This window comes from Toxorhynchites rutilus, chromosome 2 (genome assembly GCF_029784135.1).
Source record: "Toxorhynchites rutilus septentrionalis strain SRP chromosome 2, ASM2978413v1, whole genome shotgun sequence".
NCBI classification, from domain to species: domain Eukaryota; kingdom Metazoa; phylum Arthropoda; class Insecta; order Diptera; family Culicidae; genus Toxorhynchites; species Toxorhynchites rutilus.
Window position 1 is genome coordinate 164,844,064 of NC_073745.1, and position 18,266 is coordinate 164,862,329.

The 18,266-nt window shown below is 44.2% G+C and overlaps 1 protein-coding gene across 1 annotated transcript; it reads left to right on the top strand.

Moving 5' to 3' along the window:
- Positions 1 to 5,791: 5,791 nt before the first annotated feature.
- Positions 5,792 to 8,022, top strand: LOC129766309 (uncharacterized). The gene is made up of 3 exons (XM_055766831.1): positions 5,792 to 6,710; positions 6,769 to 7,487; positions 7,633 to 8,022. The coding sequence occupies exons 1-3, from the start codon at positions 5,792 to 5,794 to the stop codon at positions 8,020 to 8,022; spliced, it is 2,028 nt and encodes a 675-aa protein (XP_055622806.1).
- Positions 8,023 to 18,266: the final 10,244 nt, after the last annotated feature.

Consider the following 18,266-nt stretch of genomic DNA (forward strand, 5'->3'; position numbering starts at 1 on the left):
CCTGGCGTGTCGCTCTCTAAACTGGCGGATGCTTTTATTACGGGATTCAGCAGCTTCTTCGGAAAACATACCGATTGGAAGTAGCGCATGTTTGTGTACTGTCGGAGAGAGGGCGTACCATCCGTATAAATTATTGTAGAGTATACGAGTTTCCTCTACATACGCTTGATAAGCATTCACATCGATTTGCGCCTTACAATTGATTAATGTCAAAATTACATAAAATTTCTCCAATAACTTCTTATCCAACCCCGTAATTTCCGCAACCGCTTCTCTATTCTCGAAAAATCAACGAGCAACGTTGCCGCAATTCGAGTTTCCTCCTCCTGGGCGTGGTTCATTTATATATAATCCCAACTGCTCCTTCAATTCTTTGCAAACGGTTTCTTCTCGTTCTTTGACAATTTGATTTGTTTTGGACACTTTCCAAGCTGGCTCCTCCATGGTCAAACGGGAAGAAATCTTAATAAACATTTCCATAGTTCGAATAATTGCGTGAAGCGGTGAAATTCCATACTGGTATTTTTCTGGATCGTCTGTATCTGCTACAGTTAGCGGCAAGTTGAGTTTTTTACCGGATCTCCTGCAAAAATAACATTTTGTCGAATGTGTCTTTGTCAAGGCATTGACAACTTTGTTGTCAACCATTGTGAAGCACATTTTCGTTGTAATAGACACTTTGCCAATTTCAGTTGGAAGCAGTTCTTCAATTTCCGCATTAATTTTTGAAACTACTTCCTTTGTGAGTTCATCAGTCTCCTAGCGAAAATTAACGTTTTCGGTCGGCACAGCGAAACCGACGAAGGGTAATCATTGTTCCAAACGATTGTTTCGAAACCATTTGATGCTTTTGTCAATCGCAAAGGAACTATTGATACAGCAAATATATGCGAGTCTTGATACTCCCGAAGGTAACCATCATCATCTTCATCCAGGAAAACTTGATGATACCTAACAGCAAAAGTGTTATCATGTGAGTTTTTTTATTTTTAAAATTATATGCATTGAAAATAAAGAATATAAAAAAAGTGTTCTGATATTCTATATTAAATTTTATTAGCAATAAAAAACGAAACTAAACTAAACTCAAAAAAATAGCAAAAACATATTTTGTTCATAATTTTCGCATAGTTTGAGTTATTTTAGGTAGGATTTGTTACTTGTTGCAGCCCTATCAATTACCTTCAATTCGACGAAGAAAAATTTTCAATCAGTCATACTGCTCAAAAGATATATATTTTTTTGAAAATAAAAAATGACGATTTTATTCACTCTAATTAAGGAAAAGGTACTCTAAGGGCCAAAACAATACACGGGTCTAATAAAGAGCTATTCAATAAAAAAGATCTACTTTAGAATATTGACTGTACTAAATTACAACTGAATTGATTAAGAGACATATACAATTACATATATAACCGAAACAAACCTGCTGTGATTTGAGCTTCCATCACAACCCCACTTAACAATTAGACTCAGTTTTTCGATACTTGTTTTGGTATCGTATCTCAAATACTCGAGAATACGTTGAATAGTATGGTCGATCAAACTCTGTAAAGCAACGCTAGCATGTGACGTTTTTATACATATGCCTGAAGAAATTGAAAAGAATTGTATTATGTTTAACTATGTCCAAATCATACCAACTTGACGGATAACACAGCTTTTTAGCTTTCACAATCGAATTATATTCAGGGTATACATCTAGCCCCTGTCGTTTTGTCGTCATTCGCACGTTCAAGTATTGTGATTTGCTGAAATCATTCCGGCAAATAAATCCAATTGCTTCTTCTGAGGTGAGAGCTGTTCTATGCGAAGCTTCTTTTAGAACGTCTATTTTTCTTATTAGGCGTTTTCACCAAATTTTCTACAATCATAGCCGAATGACGGGACCAACCAACCCTGATACTGGAAGCTGTTGCGAAGCCCAGTTCTTCAGCAGAAAATTTTTCTGTAATCTATCGAACACGGTTACGCTTCATCCTTTGGCTCAGCTCAGAGAAACATTTCCTTTCTTGCCTTCTAGCAGTATTAGAAAAGGTATTTTTTGAGAAAACCAAGACTTCTTCGAGCCACGTGGCATTTTGCCGTTCAAATCGAGAGCGTGTACGAGCACATTTCGACCACCGTGTTGAGAACTTTAACTTCTCAAATTTCAGGCACTTTCTGGCACTCAAAACACAGATATCTTGGCATTTTTCTCGTAATAAATGTATAACGTCTTCTATATTTCGTCCACCGAAAAAAAAAATCAACAATGTGTCTTCTCTGAACCTCAATGTTGAGTGGCTATAAGACTGAACCGAAGTGATGCTGCTTTAAAGTCTACGTCTAAAAATTGCAACTTGTTCATTTGTATGCAAAAACTCATAATTTCAAATTTAATTTACTCAAATACAAAAAATAACACTCTTTTGAAAGTTTCACCTTATGTAGAGTCAAATGTGCTCTTTAAAATGCCATCAATATTTTTTTTTTTATGTTTGCCCCAAAAAGAACGACAAGCAAATGAAAAGGTCGTGTTTTCGGGGAAAAAACATCAATAACTTTGAGTGGAATTAAGATACATACAAGTTATGCACCGTAAAATGCGTGGATTGGAAAGCTCTAAAAGTCATTCGAAGACAGTTTTGATGTAGAATTTTACATATAAAAGTTAGAGCAAAAAAACCTTTTTTTTCATGGTAACCCTAACTCAACCTAGAGAAAAAGCGCTATATCGGTTATTTGAAGAGATAGAAAGAAATATTGTTCCACAAAGTTACTTAAAATAACCAGGGCTACAATATTGCCGAACTATGTTTACATCTATCTATAAAGATAAGAAAGTTAGATTTTTCATTTCATCGACAATTTTGGTCACCCTATTTTTGATAACATAAAAATGAGCGCTCTATTATATGTAACAACTTTGTCGAAGACAGTTTTTGTCTAGAGAATCACTGTCGAGCTCTAGATGCTAATTTCCACTTAAATGCACCTCCTGGACCATAGTGCAGTGTTTGCATGATATAAAAAAGAAAGAATTCACGCAACATATTCCACCAGTCCTTTCCAAGCTCCTGCGCAATTCTCAACCGCTTCAAAATAGAACGGTTATGACGTTCTACTTGGCCGTTCATCCGCGGACCGTGGTATCGTATTGGCTAGCTGGATTCCGTACTCCTTGCAAAAATTTCCGAAACCCCTCGCTCGTAGACTGTGGACCAGTGTCCTTAATAGTTGACGGAACCCCGTATCGGCTAAATATCTCTCGTAAACGGTTAATTGTCTCCGCTGAATCTATATAATCCATCTCACAGACTTCCAGTCTACGATACCTAACAAATTTTGACCATCAGGTAATGAACCAAGAAAATCGATTGCAATATCTTCCCACGATCAGAACGGTAGCATTTTGCGAAGCATTTGGAGCTGCAACCAGGATACATCTACGACAGCCTCGCACGAAGTCTCGACATCTGTGTCAAGTTTGGGCCACCAAACTACAGATCGAAGAAACGACTCCATCATTTCAAGAATGCGTTGACGCAATCCAGCTGGGATAATAATACGATCTCCCCGTAGAAGAACACCGCCAACATTGCAGAGTTCTGAGGAAATAATGCAATATGCTGTAGATAACTTATCCAAAGTACCTCCTTCTAGGCGTTTGAAAATGTTCATGGTCTCTGCGTCGCGTCTACTTTCACTGAGAAGCTCTTCCCACTGCTTCCCTTCAGCTTAGATACTGCGTAGTAGGATTCCCCAAAGATTTTCAACAGCATTCAAATCTGAAGAGCGAGCCAGTCAGTCCAATAAGTCAAGTTTTTGGTCCTTAATCCATTTCTTAGTTTCCTTGATGGTATGAATAGCGGCATTTTCTTGCTCGAATGTGATTTTTTTTGGCGTAGGACTACGTCTAACCGGAAGAAATGAAAATCTAGGCACTGAACAAGTAGGAAAAAATGCAAGATTTGGACTGCTTATAACTCGAACATTTCTCAATAGATCGCAAAGGTTTTTGCATCAATTGATAGGAAATATATCTACGCATCTAACATAACGAATAACATTTCGTTTTTCTTAAGATAAATAATTGAATAATTGTGAAATATCAAGCATTGTCCAAATGCATTATGTGCTTATTTTTGATTGGTCCATTTTGTGCTCCTCAAATCGTACCGTCCAAAACGGGCAATCAGAGCAGCAGCGAAATACAATGAAGAACGATTGGAACGAAAAAAGAAAAAAATGAACGAAACATTGGTCGCAGTCTCACACATGCGTAATTCTCGAGCCAGCCAGTCAGCTTAAAAATCCCTATATAGTTTCGGCCGCCGAAGTGATCGAGTTGGCTGACAAAGCTGCTCGCGACGATAAGAAAACTCGCATTCAAAACAGAACACATTCGGTTCGGTGGACATCAAGACAACAACAGGCAGTTGCAGCGAGTGGCGAGTGGCAAACGCAATCGCAAAACGGCAGCAGGTAGCATAAGAAAAAAGTTTGTTCTTTATACAAACTGCTTTGGTGGCAAATCCAGAACAAGGCGGCATCGAGGGCGTCCGAAATGGTTTTTTTCAAAACCACGAGTACTAAATTTTCTAAATTGGAACCATTTCATAAAACACGGCGCTTTTTAGGGCCATTAAACCTCCTGATTAGTATATTGTTCTAAAATGAAAATGAATTTCTCTTGAAATGAAATTTGTCTAAAATGAATTTCTTGAATAGCTAATGCTATCTGTTACCTACGTTACGTTACCAAAATGAAAACGATCTAAAACTCAGCCATGCAGAATGCATATGGCCGAGAGTTCTATAGTATAGATAGTCTAAGTCAGAATTCCGAAGAATACAGACGGTAAATAAAATCCAACTTCCGTTTTCCAATCCGATAAATTCCTCTAGTCCATTGAGGTCGAAGTCCGCCGGTTATTTTATAGTTCCGAACTTGAGTGAAACTTGTGCCCAGGTTTCTCAGCCCGTCCTTAGTTAAAAGGAGAGCGAGACGGATCACAGTTCGTTTTGGGCGGCAGTTCCCATAATCACGTGTATGCAATTGAACAATCCGGTTCAATTGCACCAGCGAAAGGAAAATGTGTTCATGTAATCAAGTGGCATTCACGTTTTTAGGCCCAGAGGCCATTAGTGCCGTTAGTGGGTAATCCGCTGAAACATTGGTCCTTCGAACCGGATGTGAAGGACATTCCGGGGACCAAAAAGTGATTGTGGCCACGTTTGTCAAGAACAAAGGTTCGGTGTGGAATCTGCCATTTTGCACGCGATGTGTGAAACCAATAGGCATTGTTAGTGCATCCGCTTGTTCGAGACAATTAGCAAAGAAGATTGCAATTGTTCAGTTTCGAAGACTAAGTAGTGACTTTGACCCTTTGTGAAGGTGAACAATATCTATTGTTTCTCGCGATTTAACCCAAGCCAAACTACGCTAGCATTGTTGGATCGATCCGTTGTTCGATCGATCGATCGCAATTGTAAGGACGCTTTATATCCTTCGCTCGGGCAAGTAGTGCACCGTTTTTAGCAATTCGGTGACTGTGCAGTGTTGCTCGATATTCCTTGGTGAAAGAAACGTCCGCGTCGGTGAAGGGTTTATGACTTACGTTACGTTTTACGTACCGTCCCACCCACGTTCCGTCGCGTTTGTGAATCGATTTTCGTTGTTGTGGTCGTTCGAATAACGACATCGTCGGGAGATGGCCACCATGAAAGTGAAGGACAAGAAATTGAAGGATAAATTAACCGTTCGGCGGTCCTTACCTCAACACCCGAGACGGTGGAAGCCTTCATGGATAATTATGAAGAAGAACAAGATTTCCCTCAAGTACCAGTGTGGCTGGAGATACTCGGCCAGGCTTTCCAGGACTGCTTGAAGGTTCAATCCGAAATTGAAAGGATGGACAATGGAGACGCCCCGTTAGTGAAGCATCTCCAGGAACGCCACCAGTTCCAGAGTAGATACTGTGCAACCAAGGGATGGTTGATGAACAGGCGATTGCTGGACCTGAACTCAACCATCAATGTACATGATGCAGCTCCAGCTCAACCTACTAGCTTCCTCCTACGGTTGCCAAAAATAGATCTGCCGAAGTTTGACGGCGACTATTCACGGTGGCTGGGATTTCGTGACACCTTCAAATCGATGGTACATGACGTCAAGGACATTCCACTGGTAGCGAAGCTACAGTTCCTGCTCCAGTCTTTAGAGGGTGAGACACGTACGCCTTACGAGACGGTGGATATAGCGGCAGCCAATTATGTCATCACCTGGGAAGCCCTCCTAAAGCGCTATGATAACAAGCGGTTTTTAACAAAACAGTTGTATCGTACACTACACGATCTCGCTCCAATCCGGAAAGAATTTGCACAGGATCTCCATCATCTTGTAGACGATTTTCAACGCCATGTGAAGGAACTGGCGAAGCTTGGTGAGTTGGTGGAAACGTGGGACACTCCGCTGATTTGTATGTTGTCCTATAAAATGGACCCTGCTACCCTCAGAGCCTGGGAGGAGTATGCAGCAAAGTCGGATAATGTTGGGTACGAAGCATGTATCGAGTTTCTCTACCTGCGAATTCGGATTCTGCAAACAGTGTCAACAGAGATCCAACATCGTTCTCAAGCAGCACCAGCCAAGGTGGCCGGTCCCCATTCCTTCAGCAAGAAGCTCCCCACTACGAAGGCGGTTGCCAACTCCGCTACCGCAAGTTCGCGTCCAAGTCCAGGATGGAGAACCGGAGAAGCATCTATTGTTTCAGTGTTCAGCCTTTCAAAGAATGACCGTTGAGCAGCGCCGCGAACTAATTTCCCAGAAGCGACTTTGCTGGAACTGCTTCAAATCGTCGCATAGCGCACGGAGACGCGACTCCAAGTACACCTGTCGTCATTGTCACGAACGCCACCACACGCTGTTGCACAAATCCTCGAGCGACTCTGCAGCACAGTCAACACCCCAGTACCCGACACAACAAGCGAATTTCCACGGATCGGATATTTTGATTCCCGAAGTAAGCGTTCCTGCTCATAGCAGTTCCCCATCAACTGTTTTCCTGTCCACTGTTTTGCTGTGGATCGAGGATCGATTTGGAAGACAACATTCTGCTCGAGCATTAATCGACTCTGGTTCGCAGTCGAACTTCATCTCAAAGAAGCTGGCTCGTCGTTTGTGTCTACAGTCAGATCGAGTACGTGTTCCCATCGCTGGCATCGGTGAGACAACAGTGACGGTTACCCAGTCTGTCATCTCCACCATCCATTCCAAGAACAACGAGTTTTCCAGCAAGTTAGAGTTCCTGGTTTTACCGAATCCAACCGCTGAACTTCCTACGTCAAATGTCGACATATCCATGTGGAAAATCCCGTCAAACTTCCCATTAGCTGACCCTGCATTCAACGTGTCGAGTCCTATCGACCTGTTACTCGGAATCGAACAATTCCACGAATACGTGATGAGTGGTAGAATAATCCTCGGGAAAGGATGTCCAGTACTATTTGAGACTGTCTTCGGGTGGGCTGTAATCGGTCGATGCTACGGCACAACTCCACCAAACTACTCCAATCTGCCACATCGCCACCACTCGAAATCTGGAATCTCTTTTGGAACGGTTCTGGGAGCTCGAATCCTTGCAGCCCGACCGAATCTATTCTGCTAAGGAGACCGCCTGCGAGGAGCTATATCAGGCCACTACGACTAGAAATTCCGACGGGAGATATATAGTGTCTCTTCCCAAATCACAGGACCCTTACATTCAACTCGGTGAATCCCGTGCAATTGCCGAAAGGCGTCTACTATGCTTGGAGAGAAAACTTGAACGTGATGCATCCGTAAAGAAAGCATACCATGAGTTCTTGGAGGAATATTCACGGGCAGGCCATATGCGACGGCTCGAGGATCCGGTGGACGACTCCATTTACCACTACTATTTGCCACACCACCCCGTATTCAAAGCCAGCAGTACAACCACGAAAGTACGGGTTGTTGCGTACGCCCCTTACGCGACGCCGCACCTACTACGGTGACACGTTAATGGGAAACCTATGATCAAAAAACTATCACTAACGGAGTGAAGTTACAGTAGGCAGGGAAATATCAACGGTGAGGAAGAGAAAAAAAATCTATTTGAAATCAGTCTAGAAACATCGATCGAAAGAGTAGGTTCGAAATTAGTTAATTTTCACAGATTTAATTTAAATTTCAAAAATCAGAATTAGAACAAAAAAGACTTTGTGAATTGATCGATCAGGTACGAATTATATTGTTTGAAGCTAAACAAGATGATTGAATCACGTTTGTTCTAGGAAGTTGAGTTCGTTTAACCAGGTTCTGAACATCCAGCCTCAGGATCGCGAATCTGAAATGATAAAAAAATAATTAATGGAATTCGATAAATGAAAGGTAAAATAACTGAAAATAATCTAAAGAAATATTCAATTGATCATGAATTAAATTCAAACAGGTTTAGTAGAATTTAGAGCATAATTACAAATTTACGATTCGGGTAGAACATTCGAGAAACCACGAAATGTAAGCAAATCTACCATGCATTTTATTAATGTCTAATAACGAATAATTGTAATTAATTACAGGAAATTTTAACCGTGCCATCAGAAATACACGCGTTTAAAATTCACAAACTTGTTTTTCTCGTTTTTTTTTTTATCCAAAATATATATTTTTATTAAGGCTCATATGGCGTCAACCTGACGGGGCCTCGAGTTCAATATTTCGACAATGTTTGCCTTATAACTATGTTAGTAATATGTAACCGATTACTCGCGGTTGGCTCGAGGTTAGTATTACAAGTGTTTTCGTAATTGTGATGTTGCTGTCTTCAATGATCTGTACCTGTGCCCGACACGGGATACTTCCTATTGGGATGCAGCTCGTTGCTAAGCAACATTTTAAAATTTCATTTCCCGCATCATGACGTCAAGAAGAAATCAAAATTTGGAGCTCAGGCCGGTGATGGATGACAGCATAGATCAGTCTTGCCCGCTTTGCAGACTACCAGATAACAACGAGATGGTTTGTTGCGACGATTGCGACCAGTGGTTTCATTTTGACTGCGTAGGAGTAACTGAAGAAGTGGCCAATCACGATTGGAGCTGCCGGGAATGCAGTACTGCTAAAGTACCTGCTCCACGATCACCTCATTCGAGAGCTCACACGGATGGGCCATCACCTCATCCGCAGCCACCATTACCACCACAACCAGCCCCGCGTCTGTCTGCATCACAATTACTCATCTCGCCTGTACCTTCACCGCGCTCGCAAACCTCGCAAATACCGATTGCACCATCCCATAATCATTCACCAAATTCAATGCCACCGATCCCACATCCTCGCACTCCACGAGCACGATAGTGCAAAGTGTTATGCCGCCAGTTCCCGTACAACACTCTGGTAATTCCGACATTCTGAACAAACTTCCTGCTGAACTCCAGATCAAACTGTTAGAAGAAGAAGAAGCCATCGAACGCAAGTTTTTGCTCCGTAGGTTCCAGCTTTTGCTTAATTCATCGGAAAACAACTCCTTCGAACAAGAAAACTACAACAGCATGCCTCCAGCATCAAATGTCAGTAGAGATTCTCCTGGTCTTCATCCGTTGCTGGTAAATGATTATCGTCGTCTTATTCGACCAATTGCATCACCTGTGTTACAACAAGAATGCGTTGCGCCAACATTCATTCTGTATTTACAAGAAAACCTGAATGTTGATATTCTATCCTTTCCCAACAACCGTCCGGATTTCTCGACTATTGATCCACAACGAATCAACGAACAACCAAACGTTTCCGCGTTTTCTCCTTACATTGGTCTTCCACATACTGCTGCTCGAGAGAATCGTCTCTATAAGCCTCAAGAGTTTCATTCCGCCGTGGAGGGATGAAACCTGATGAATAAAAGCCAGATCGCTGCTCGTCATGCAATCACGAAGGAATTACCAACATTCACGGGTGAGCCGGAGGAATGGCCTCTATTCTTCGCTTCGTTTGAGAATACCACGCGTTTATGTGGATTTTCACCGGAAGAAAACATGGTTCGTCTGCAGAAGTGTCTGAAGGGAAAAGCGTTGGAAGCGGTGAGATGCCAGCTATTGCACCCTAGCAATTTGGAACAAGTTCTTTCTACACTCAAGATGCTATTCGGACGCCCGGAAATAATAGTGCACTCTTTAATGAATCGTCAATATACCTGCTCCGAAAGCGGATCGCCTTAGTTCTTTAATTGACTTCGCGTTGGCAGTACGCAATATGGTGGCCACTATCAAAGCATGTGCATTAGAAGAACACCTGTGCAACCTCACTCTGTTGCACAATTTAACAGAGCGACTTCCTCCGATGATTCGCCTGAATTGGGCTACTCATAGGCAGTCTCTTCGTTCCGTGACGATGGCCGAGTTTTAGCGATTGGTTATATAAACTAGCGGAAGCGGCGAGCACAGTGACATTGCCGCAGTTACCTAGTTCTTTGGACAGCAAGTCTCGCCGTGGTCGGAAGGAGGATGGATTCCTAAACGCTCACACCGAAACTGAGCGGAAGCACGAACAACATGATGTCAGTGGGGCGAGTTGTCTTGTTTGTAATGGAAATTGTGATTCAATTGAAAGATGCAAAAAGTTCCTTTCGTTTAGACTTTCCGTTCGTTGGGATACGCTGCGGGAACATAAGCTATGCCGCAGTTGCCTAGGTAATCATCGTGGTCCGTGTAAGTCTGCAAAACCGTGCGGAAAGAACGGCTGTCGGCCAACGGCCAACTTCTGCACAATGAGGTCAAAGATAAACCAGTCAGTTCAAGCAACCGCGGTCACCAGCAAGAAACCGAATCGTGCAACACACATCGAGGAGGAAATAAATCTGTGTTGTTCCAGTACATACCAGTGATTTTGTACCATAATGGTACTATGTTACGCACTTTTGCGTTTTTGGACAGTGGTTCTTCCTTGACATTGATGGAAGAAAGTTTAGCGGAAGAGTTGAACTTGCGAGGTGAGAAGAGTCCGCTCTGTTTGCGCTGGACAGCAGATACCTGCCGATACGAAAAAGATGCCATGATTGTGTCAGTAAGCATTTCCGGCACAAACAACCATAATATCAAACACAACCTCTCGGATATTTACACTGTGAAAAATCTGAAGCTTCCTCCGCAATCTTTACCTGCACGAAATTTAACTGAGAAGTACGATCAACTTAAAGGTCTTCCAATAGAACCGTACAACAATGTTCGGCCAAAGCTGTTGATCGGGATGAGTAATGCCAGGATGTTGCATCCACTGGAATCACGAGAAGGAAAGCTAAAGGAGCCCGTAGCAATTAAGACGCGTCTTGGTTGGACAGTCTATGGAGTTTGCCCGGAAGGCGGCACAGTAACAGAAGAAAACCCGCACTGCTTTCACGTCTGCTTCCATTCGCGCGAGTCGGACGAAATGCTTCACGAGGCTGTCAAAAGCTACTTTGCACTCGACAGTTTAGGTATCAGTGCGCGTCAAACTCAGTTGTTTTCTAGGGAAAACGAACGAGCTCTAGTGAAACTGCGAGAATCTACCATTTTTCAGGATGGGCGTTACATTGTGAGTTTACTTTGGAAATTTGACGGTATACGATTGCCAAATAACCGTTCCATGGCATTGAGACGCCATCGCTGTTTAGTCAAGAGGATGGAACGCGATCCAGAGTTATCAGAGGCAGTAAGGTCAAAGATGGCTGATTATGAACGCAAGGGATACATTCGCAAGCTGAACTCCAAAGAAAGCCAGAGGACAGGAGATCGTACCTGGTATCTACCAATCTTTCCGGTTTTCAATCCCAATAAGCCAGGGAAAATTCGGATTGTTTTAGACGCTGCTGCTTCTTTTGGAGGTACCTCCCTGAATTCCGTGTTGATGAAGGGTCCAGATCAACTAAACAGTCTACCTCCTGTGTTATACAAATTCCGAGAATGGCTGATAGGTTTGGGAGGCGACGTAGCGGAAATGTTTCATCAGATGCGAATGAACTCAGAAGACGAGGATAGCCAACGTATCTTGTGGTGTGCCAATCAAAATACGACCGAACCATGCGACTATGTGATGCAGGTGGTAACGTTCGGAGCTACATGTTCTCCTAGCACGGCGCTCTTTGTCCTCAATCAGAACGCAGCCCGGTTTGCGAGTTTGTATCCGGCCGCTGCCGATGCTATCCACCACAGACACTACGTTGACGATATGTTAACAAGCGTAGACACTGAGGAAGAAGCCTTTCAACCGGCAAATGAAGTACGATACGTTCATCAGCAAGGTGGATTTCATATGAGGAATTGGGTATCGAATTCACCGACGGTGCTGGAAGCACTAGGTGAGAATCCGCAGTCAGAGAAGTCTATGGAGATGAACAACGAAATAACCATGGAGAAGGTTCTCGGAATGTGGTGGAACGTCTGATTTCTTCTGTTATAAACTCTGCACAAGTAGGAACAGGGAGCTTCTAGTTGGTCAAAAACACCCTACCAAACGAGACGTTCTCCGTACGTTGATGGCAATTTATGACCCCTTAGGCCTCATTGCGCATTATTTAATGTACTTGAAAATACTGCTACAGGAGATCTGGAGAGCGAAAACGGGCTGGGACGAAGTGATAGGGGAGAATCAGTTTGAGAAATGGCGGCTCTGAATACGAATATTGCCGGAATTGGAATCAGTTTCGATCCCACGTTGTTATTTTCGCTTCGAAACTAATATCAATCAAGTAACTGTCGAATTGCATACGTTCGTGGACGCTAGCGAAGTTGGTTACGCTGCTGTGTCATACTTTCGTTTTGAAGTTAACGACCACGTAGAATGCGCGCTCGTTGGTAGCAAGACTAGAGTGGCACCCATCAAGTTTGTTTGCGCGAGATGTCATGTGTTGGTTGCAATCGGACCACCGGCGCTATTCCCAGTTCGTGGCCTTTCGTGTCGGTGAGATACTGGAAAAGACGAATATCACCGAGTGGAGATGGTTGAGTACGAAACACAATGTCGCTGACGATGGCACGAAATGGAAGCTCAAACCAGACCTCAAACCAACCAGCCGTTGGTTCTCCGGTCCATCGTTTTTATGGAAGCCAAAAGACGCTTGGCCAGAAACACTACCGATCAGTGAAGAAACCTGCACAGAAATCCGAGCAAATGTGTTACATCACTCCGAAGGAAGAATTTGTGCAATCTTGGTACCAGAAAACTTTTCATAATGCAAGCGTCGCCATTATGAAAAGTTTGAAAAGCACGTAACAGCTTACGTTCAACGTTTTATCGCCAACCTCAGACGGAAGTACAACAGACAACCTGTAATCCTCGGACCGCTAATACGGAAAGAACTTGCTACAGCAGATGCATTCCAAGTCAAGCGAGCACAAGAAGAAGTCTACGGGGAAGAATTAGCAGTATTATTGGCAGGCAAGCAACTCCATAAGAAGAACCGCTTGTACAAACTGAGCCCGTTCATCGACGATCTTGGTATAATGCGTATTTACAGTCGATTGGAAGATTGCGACTTCGTTGATGACAGCGAGAAAAATCCTATTGTGTTCCCTCGGTCTCACTCAGTAACTCATCTTATCGTTTCTGACATACATCATCGTTATCACCATCAATGTCACGAAACTTGCGTAAACCTGGTGCGCAAATACTTCTACATCCCAAGAGTGCGCATAGTCTGTGATCAAGTGCGTCGTAACTGCCAGTTGTGTAAGATTCGCGGTGCTAAGCCCGTACCACCAGCTATGGGAGGGCTGTAGCATAGTCCGCCTCCTCGTGGTGCAGCCTGGGTAACGCCAAATGGACTATTCGGGCCCCTAATTCCACGGTGTGCAGTAACCGTGCCAATGGATGAATGGCGGAGGGGGCGATACAAATACGAAGTCGTTAACGGTACCTGTGGGGTACCAGGGCACCCCCCACAGTAATTTTTGCCCCTACTGTGTTACTGCAGGGCTCTGGCACAGCGGACCGGTGTTTCCCTAGCGACTCTTGTATGGGTCTTGTATGAGTTTTACAAAAATTAAATCCAAAACGAATAAGAAGAAGACTATCTATCCCCAGAGGGTAGATAGCAGTAGCGCGGCGTGTAGTGTGGTGAGCGGTACCACCTTCCTGGTCCTAGAGGCCAAAAATGGGGAAGGGCTTCCTCGGAATCCCTTCATTATCAGTAAACCACTGACCCACTTCAGCGAGTATATCGTTGGAGCTAGGACCAGTGATAGAGGTCGAAAATATATCGTTGAGGTTTCCAACAGGAGCCAAGCTGAAAAGCTGGTGAAAATTGGAAAACTCATCGATAATACAGAGGTGAAATGTTCGTTCCACCCCACCCTTAATATGTCCAGGGGGGTGGTTTTCTGTCGCGATGCGACAGACATGACGGAAGGTGACTTGGAGAAGGAGTTAAAACTTCAACAGGTCATAAAAGTTAAGCGCGTAACAAAGAAAGTAGAGGGAGTTGTCGTGAACACTCCTCTACTTATACTGACGTTTAATACGTCCATTCTGCCGGAAAGTGTTCGGTTGGGTTTTCTGGTCATTAAGACCAGAAAATACATTCCCAAACCAACACAGTGTTTTAAGTGTTACCAATTTGGTCATATTTCCGTTAAGTGCGGGAAATCAGTGGCGGTGTGCTTGAGATGCTCGCAAGAGCACCCAGACATAGATAAGTGCGGCAATGAACTGTTCTGCAGGAATTGCAGGAGCAACGGCCACTGCTTAAACAGCAGAAGTTGCCCTGTTTTTCTAAAAGAACAAAATATCATCAGGACAAAGATGAATGCTAACGTTTCCTTTGCAGAAGCAAGGAAACTCGAGACGGCCAAAACGGCGGCAACGTCGTATGCGGCTGTCTTAAAGTCCTCGAAGATAGCTGACTCTGCGCCAAATGCCACTCCTAAGAGTGCCAGCACCAATAGCGCACCAACGTGTTTGTCCCCCGATAAGGCTCTTATCGGGGAATTGAAAAAGAGGATCTCAGAGCTGGAGAAGATCGTAAACGAGCTAACCAGCAAACTATCTGAGGGTAGTAGCACTCCCAAACGGGGAGCTACTAGTTTGAATAAGAGGCCCGGTGCAGGTCTCACCTCAAATCCTCGTAAGCCCACTCCTCCCAAGGTACCTTCTGCAAAGAAGGGGGCTACCACGAGATCGGCAGCTGGGAAACCCACATCGACTGCGGCACCCGCCGCTAAGGTTGGGGGTTCCAGCGCCGTCTCTAAGTCTGGGTCTGGCTCCTTGCCTAGCACCGGCAAGTCCAAACCCAGCACCTCATCCTCCTCTGGGGAGGGTAGGGCCAGCGTGGCACCTAAGCCTAGCTCTGGTGCTGCTGCTGTACCGTTACCTACAAGGGTTACCCCCCCTAGAGGGGATGCTCAGTGCGCGGCTTCGGGTGCCAGTACGGCTTCCGACTCCACGCCTGATACTGGGTTAGCGATATCAGCACTCTCTCCCGAGGAAATGCACCTCGTGGAGAGAGTGGTCGGCGTAAGCGTAAGCGTAAGCAGAGGCAGAAGGACACCGTGTCTGGTAAGCCCTGCAGCCCAGAGGGGTTATCTCCGCCACTCAAAAAGAGTGGAAAAACGGAGCGTCCCCCTTCGAGCGCTAACTCGTCGCTTAGTATTGATTCCAATATTATTGACATTAGCTAACTCGACCCTGTGTTTTTATTTTTCACTTTCAATATTCCGGAGAATTTAATTATTCAATGGAACATAAGAGGGTTACGACAAAATGTGGGAGACTTACAGCTTCTTAGCCGAAAGTTCTCCCCGGCAATAATCCTTCTTCAAGAGACACTTGTTCCGAATGCTATCTTCTCTTGGAAGAGCATCGTAGAATATAGTTGGATCTATAAGGAGGGGCATCCTACCCCCGGTAGAGATGGCATTGCCATTGGTATCACGTTTAAAGGATATCACGTTTAAAGAATGCTCAATAACATCGAGCCTGCCGATCTTAGGTGTTGAAATCATGTACCCCGTACATGTCATCGCCTTTAACTTGTACATACCCCCTAGATTTCACAATCACAGGGCGGTGGTGCAAGAGATCGAGCAAATTCTTTTAAACTTTAACGCTCCCCTTCTATTAGGAGGGGATTTGAACGCGCACGATCCTTTCTGGGGATCAAGCAAATCAAACCGTAGAGGTTTGGCGGTGATTGAGCTGGCCAATAATCTTGGCCTTACCTTCTTAAATGATGGGGCTCACACCAGAATAGACCATATGTCAGGGCAAACCACTACGATTGACCTGACTATGGTCTCCCCCACATTAACCAGTAAGCTTCAATGGTCCACTTCTGATGACACTTTCAGCAGTGACCATTTTCCTATTATTATCACCCTTGATAGGAACAAACCATCGATCAGATACCGTAAAAGGTGGAAGTTTGATGGAGCTGACTGGATGGGGTATCGGGACGATATAGATCGCTCAGTGCGTGATTCCGCGCATCTTGATCTTGACCAGTTGACTGAGCTTATGTTGAATGCTGCTGCAAAGCACATTCCTCGCACTAGCGGGCTGCCCGGTAGAAAGGACCCTCTTTCTTGGTGGAACGGGGAAGTTAAGGAGGCAATACGCCTCAGACGGAAAACTCTTAGAGCACTTAGGATGTTGAGTGACGACGATCCCAGAAAGAGGGAAGCTTTGACTTCCTTCCTTACAGCTCAGCGAGTTGCTAGAAAGTGTGTATGGAAATCTAAGAAGGATAGCTGGGTAAAGTTCATTAGTGAAATAAATTCTGAACTGCCAGCTAAAAAGTTATGGCAGAGAATCAATTCACTTAGTGGGAGGACGATTCAAGAGTCCATCAAGCTGGTAAATGGTAATACCACTACCGATGACCCCGCTTGTACTAGTGAAATTCTTGCCGATTACTTTGCTTCGAATGTTTATTCTACGCAATTCAAAGAGCTGAAGGAGGAATGTGAAAGGCTTCCTCTCGTTTTCCCAACACACAACTCGGACAAGTATAACGAAGTTTATAGCCTATCCGAACTTGATTGGGCACTCAGTAGAGTAAAAGGGCAGGCATGCGGTGAAGACGATATAGGCTACCTCATGTTAAAGCACCTCCCAATCGCGGCGAAATGCTTGCTGCTGCAAGTGTATAACGACATATGGATTGGTGGCACCATCCCTAGTGTGTGGAAGACTGGGATCGTAATACCTTTACCCAAGTCCAAAGAGAAAACATCTAGTGTCAGTGGCTATAGACCCATAACGCTACTCAGCTGCGTGGAGAAAGTAATGGAAAAGATGGTTAACAGAAGACTGACTGAGGCGCTGGAAAGAGAGAAGCTCTTGGACGAACGGCAGTTTGGATTCCGCTCTGGTAGGGGAGTCGAAAGCTACCTAGTAGAACTTGAAGTATGCCTCCATAAGCATTTCAAGCCCTCACATGTTAGCATCTGTGCCCTCTTAGACATTACTAAGGCTTACGACCAGGTGTGGCGGCGCCATATTCTGGCAACGCTTGCGAACTGGGGTTTTGCGGGAAGAATGATGGCATACCTTGCTAGCTTACTAACCGACAGAACCTTCAAAGTAGCAGTTGGGGATCGCTTCTCCAGTGAGAAAATTGCCGAAAACGGAGTTCCTCAAGGTGCAATCCTATCGGTCACTCTTTTCCTGGTGGCAATGAATTCGATTTTCGATTTCATCCCTGATGGAGTGAAGGTTATCCTCTATGCGGATGACATACTTCTAATATCATCAGGCTTAGTGCAAAGATCCAGGAATCGATTGCAGAGCGCAGTCAAGAGTGTATCGATGTGGGCAGACGAAGTTGGGTTCACGATTTCTAGCGAGAAATCAAGTATTTTGTCAATAAGACGACGGGCCAGGGGTGCACAAAGGGCTCCTATCTTTATGAATGGGAAAGCTATCCCAGAGGGATTCAACTCTACACTCCTCGGAGTCACGATTGATAGAAACTTGAATTTCAAGCTAAATGCAAAACTGGTCAAGAAAAAGATCGCGGATCACCTGAACGTTCTAAAAGCGATTAAAGGAAGGCTGAAAGGCAGCCCACGGGACTCCCTTTTGAATATTTTCAAAAGCTGGATAATCCCACGACTAGTGTACGGTATCATCCTCGCTAGTAAAGCGGATAAATATTTTAAAATGTTGGAATCAGCCTATAACAGCGGAATTCGCATAATCACGGGTGCGTTTTATAGTAGTCCTATTAAGAGTCTACTTGCTGAGATAGGGGAACCACCTTTCGAGATGGTGTGTGTGCAGAGGATGATCC

Coding starts and splice junctions, on each gene's coding strand:
- LOC129766309 (XM_055766831.1), top strand. CDS start 5,792: ATGGATAATTATGAAGAAGAACAAGATTTCCCTCAAGTACCAGTGTGG. Junction 6,711..6,768: donor TGCCAACTCCGCTACCGCAA/GTTCGCGTCCAA, acceptor TTCAGTGTTCAG/CCTTTCAAAGAATGACCGTT. Junction 7,488..7,632: donor TCCTCGGGAAAGGATGTCCA/GTACTATTTGAG, acceptor GAATCCTTGCAG/CCCGACCGAATCTATTCTGC.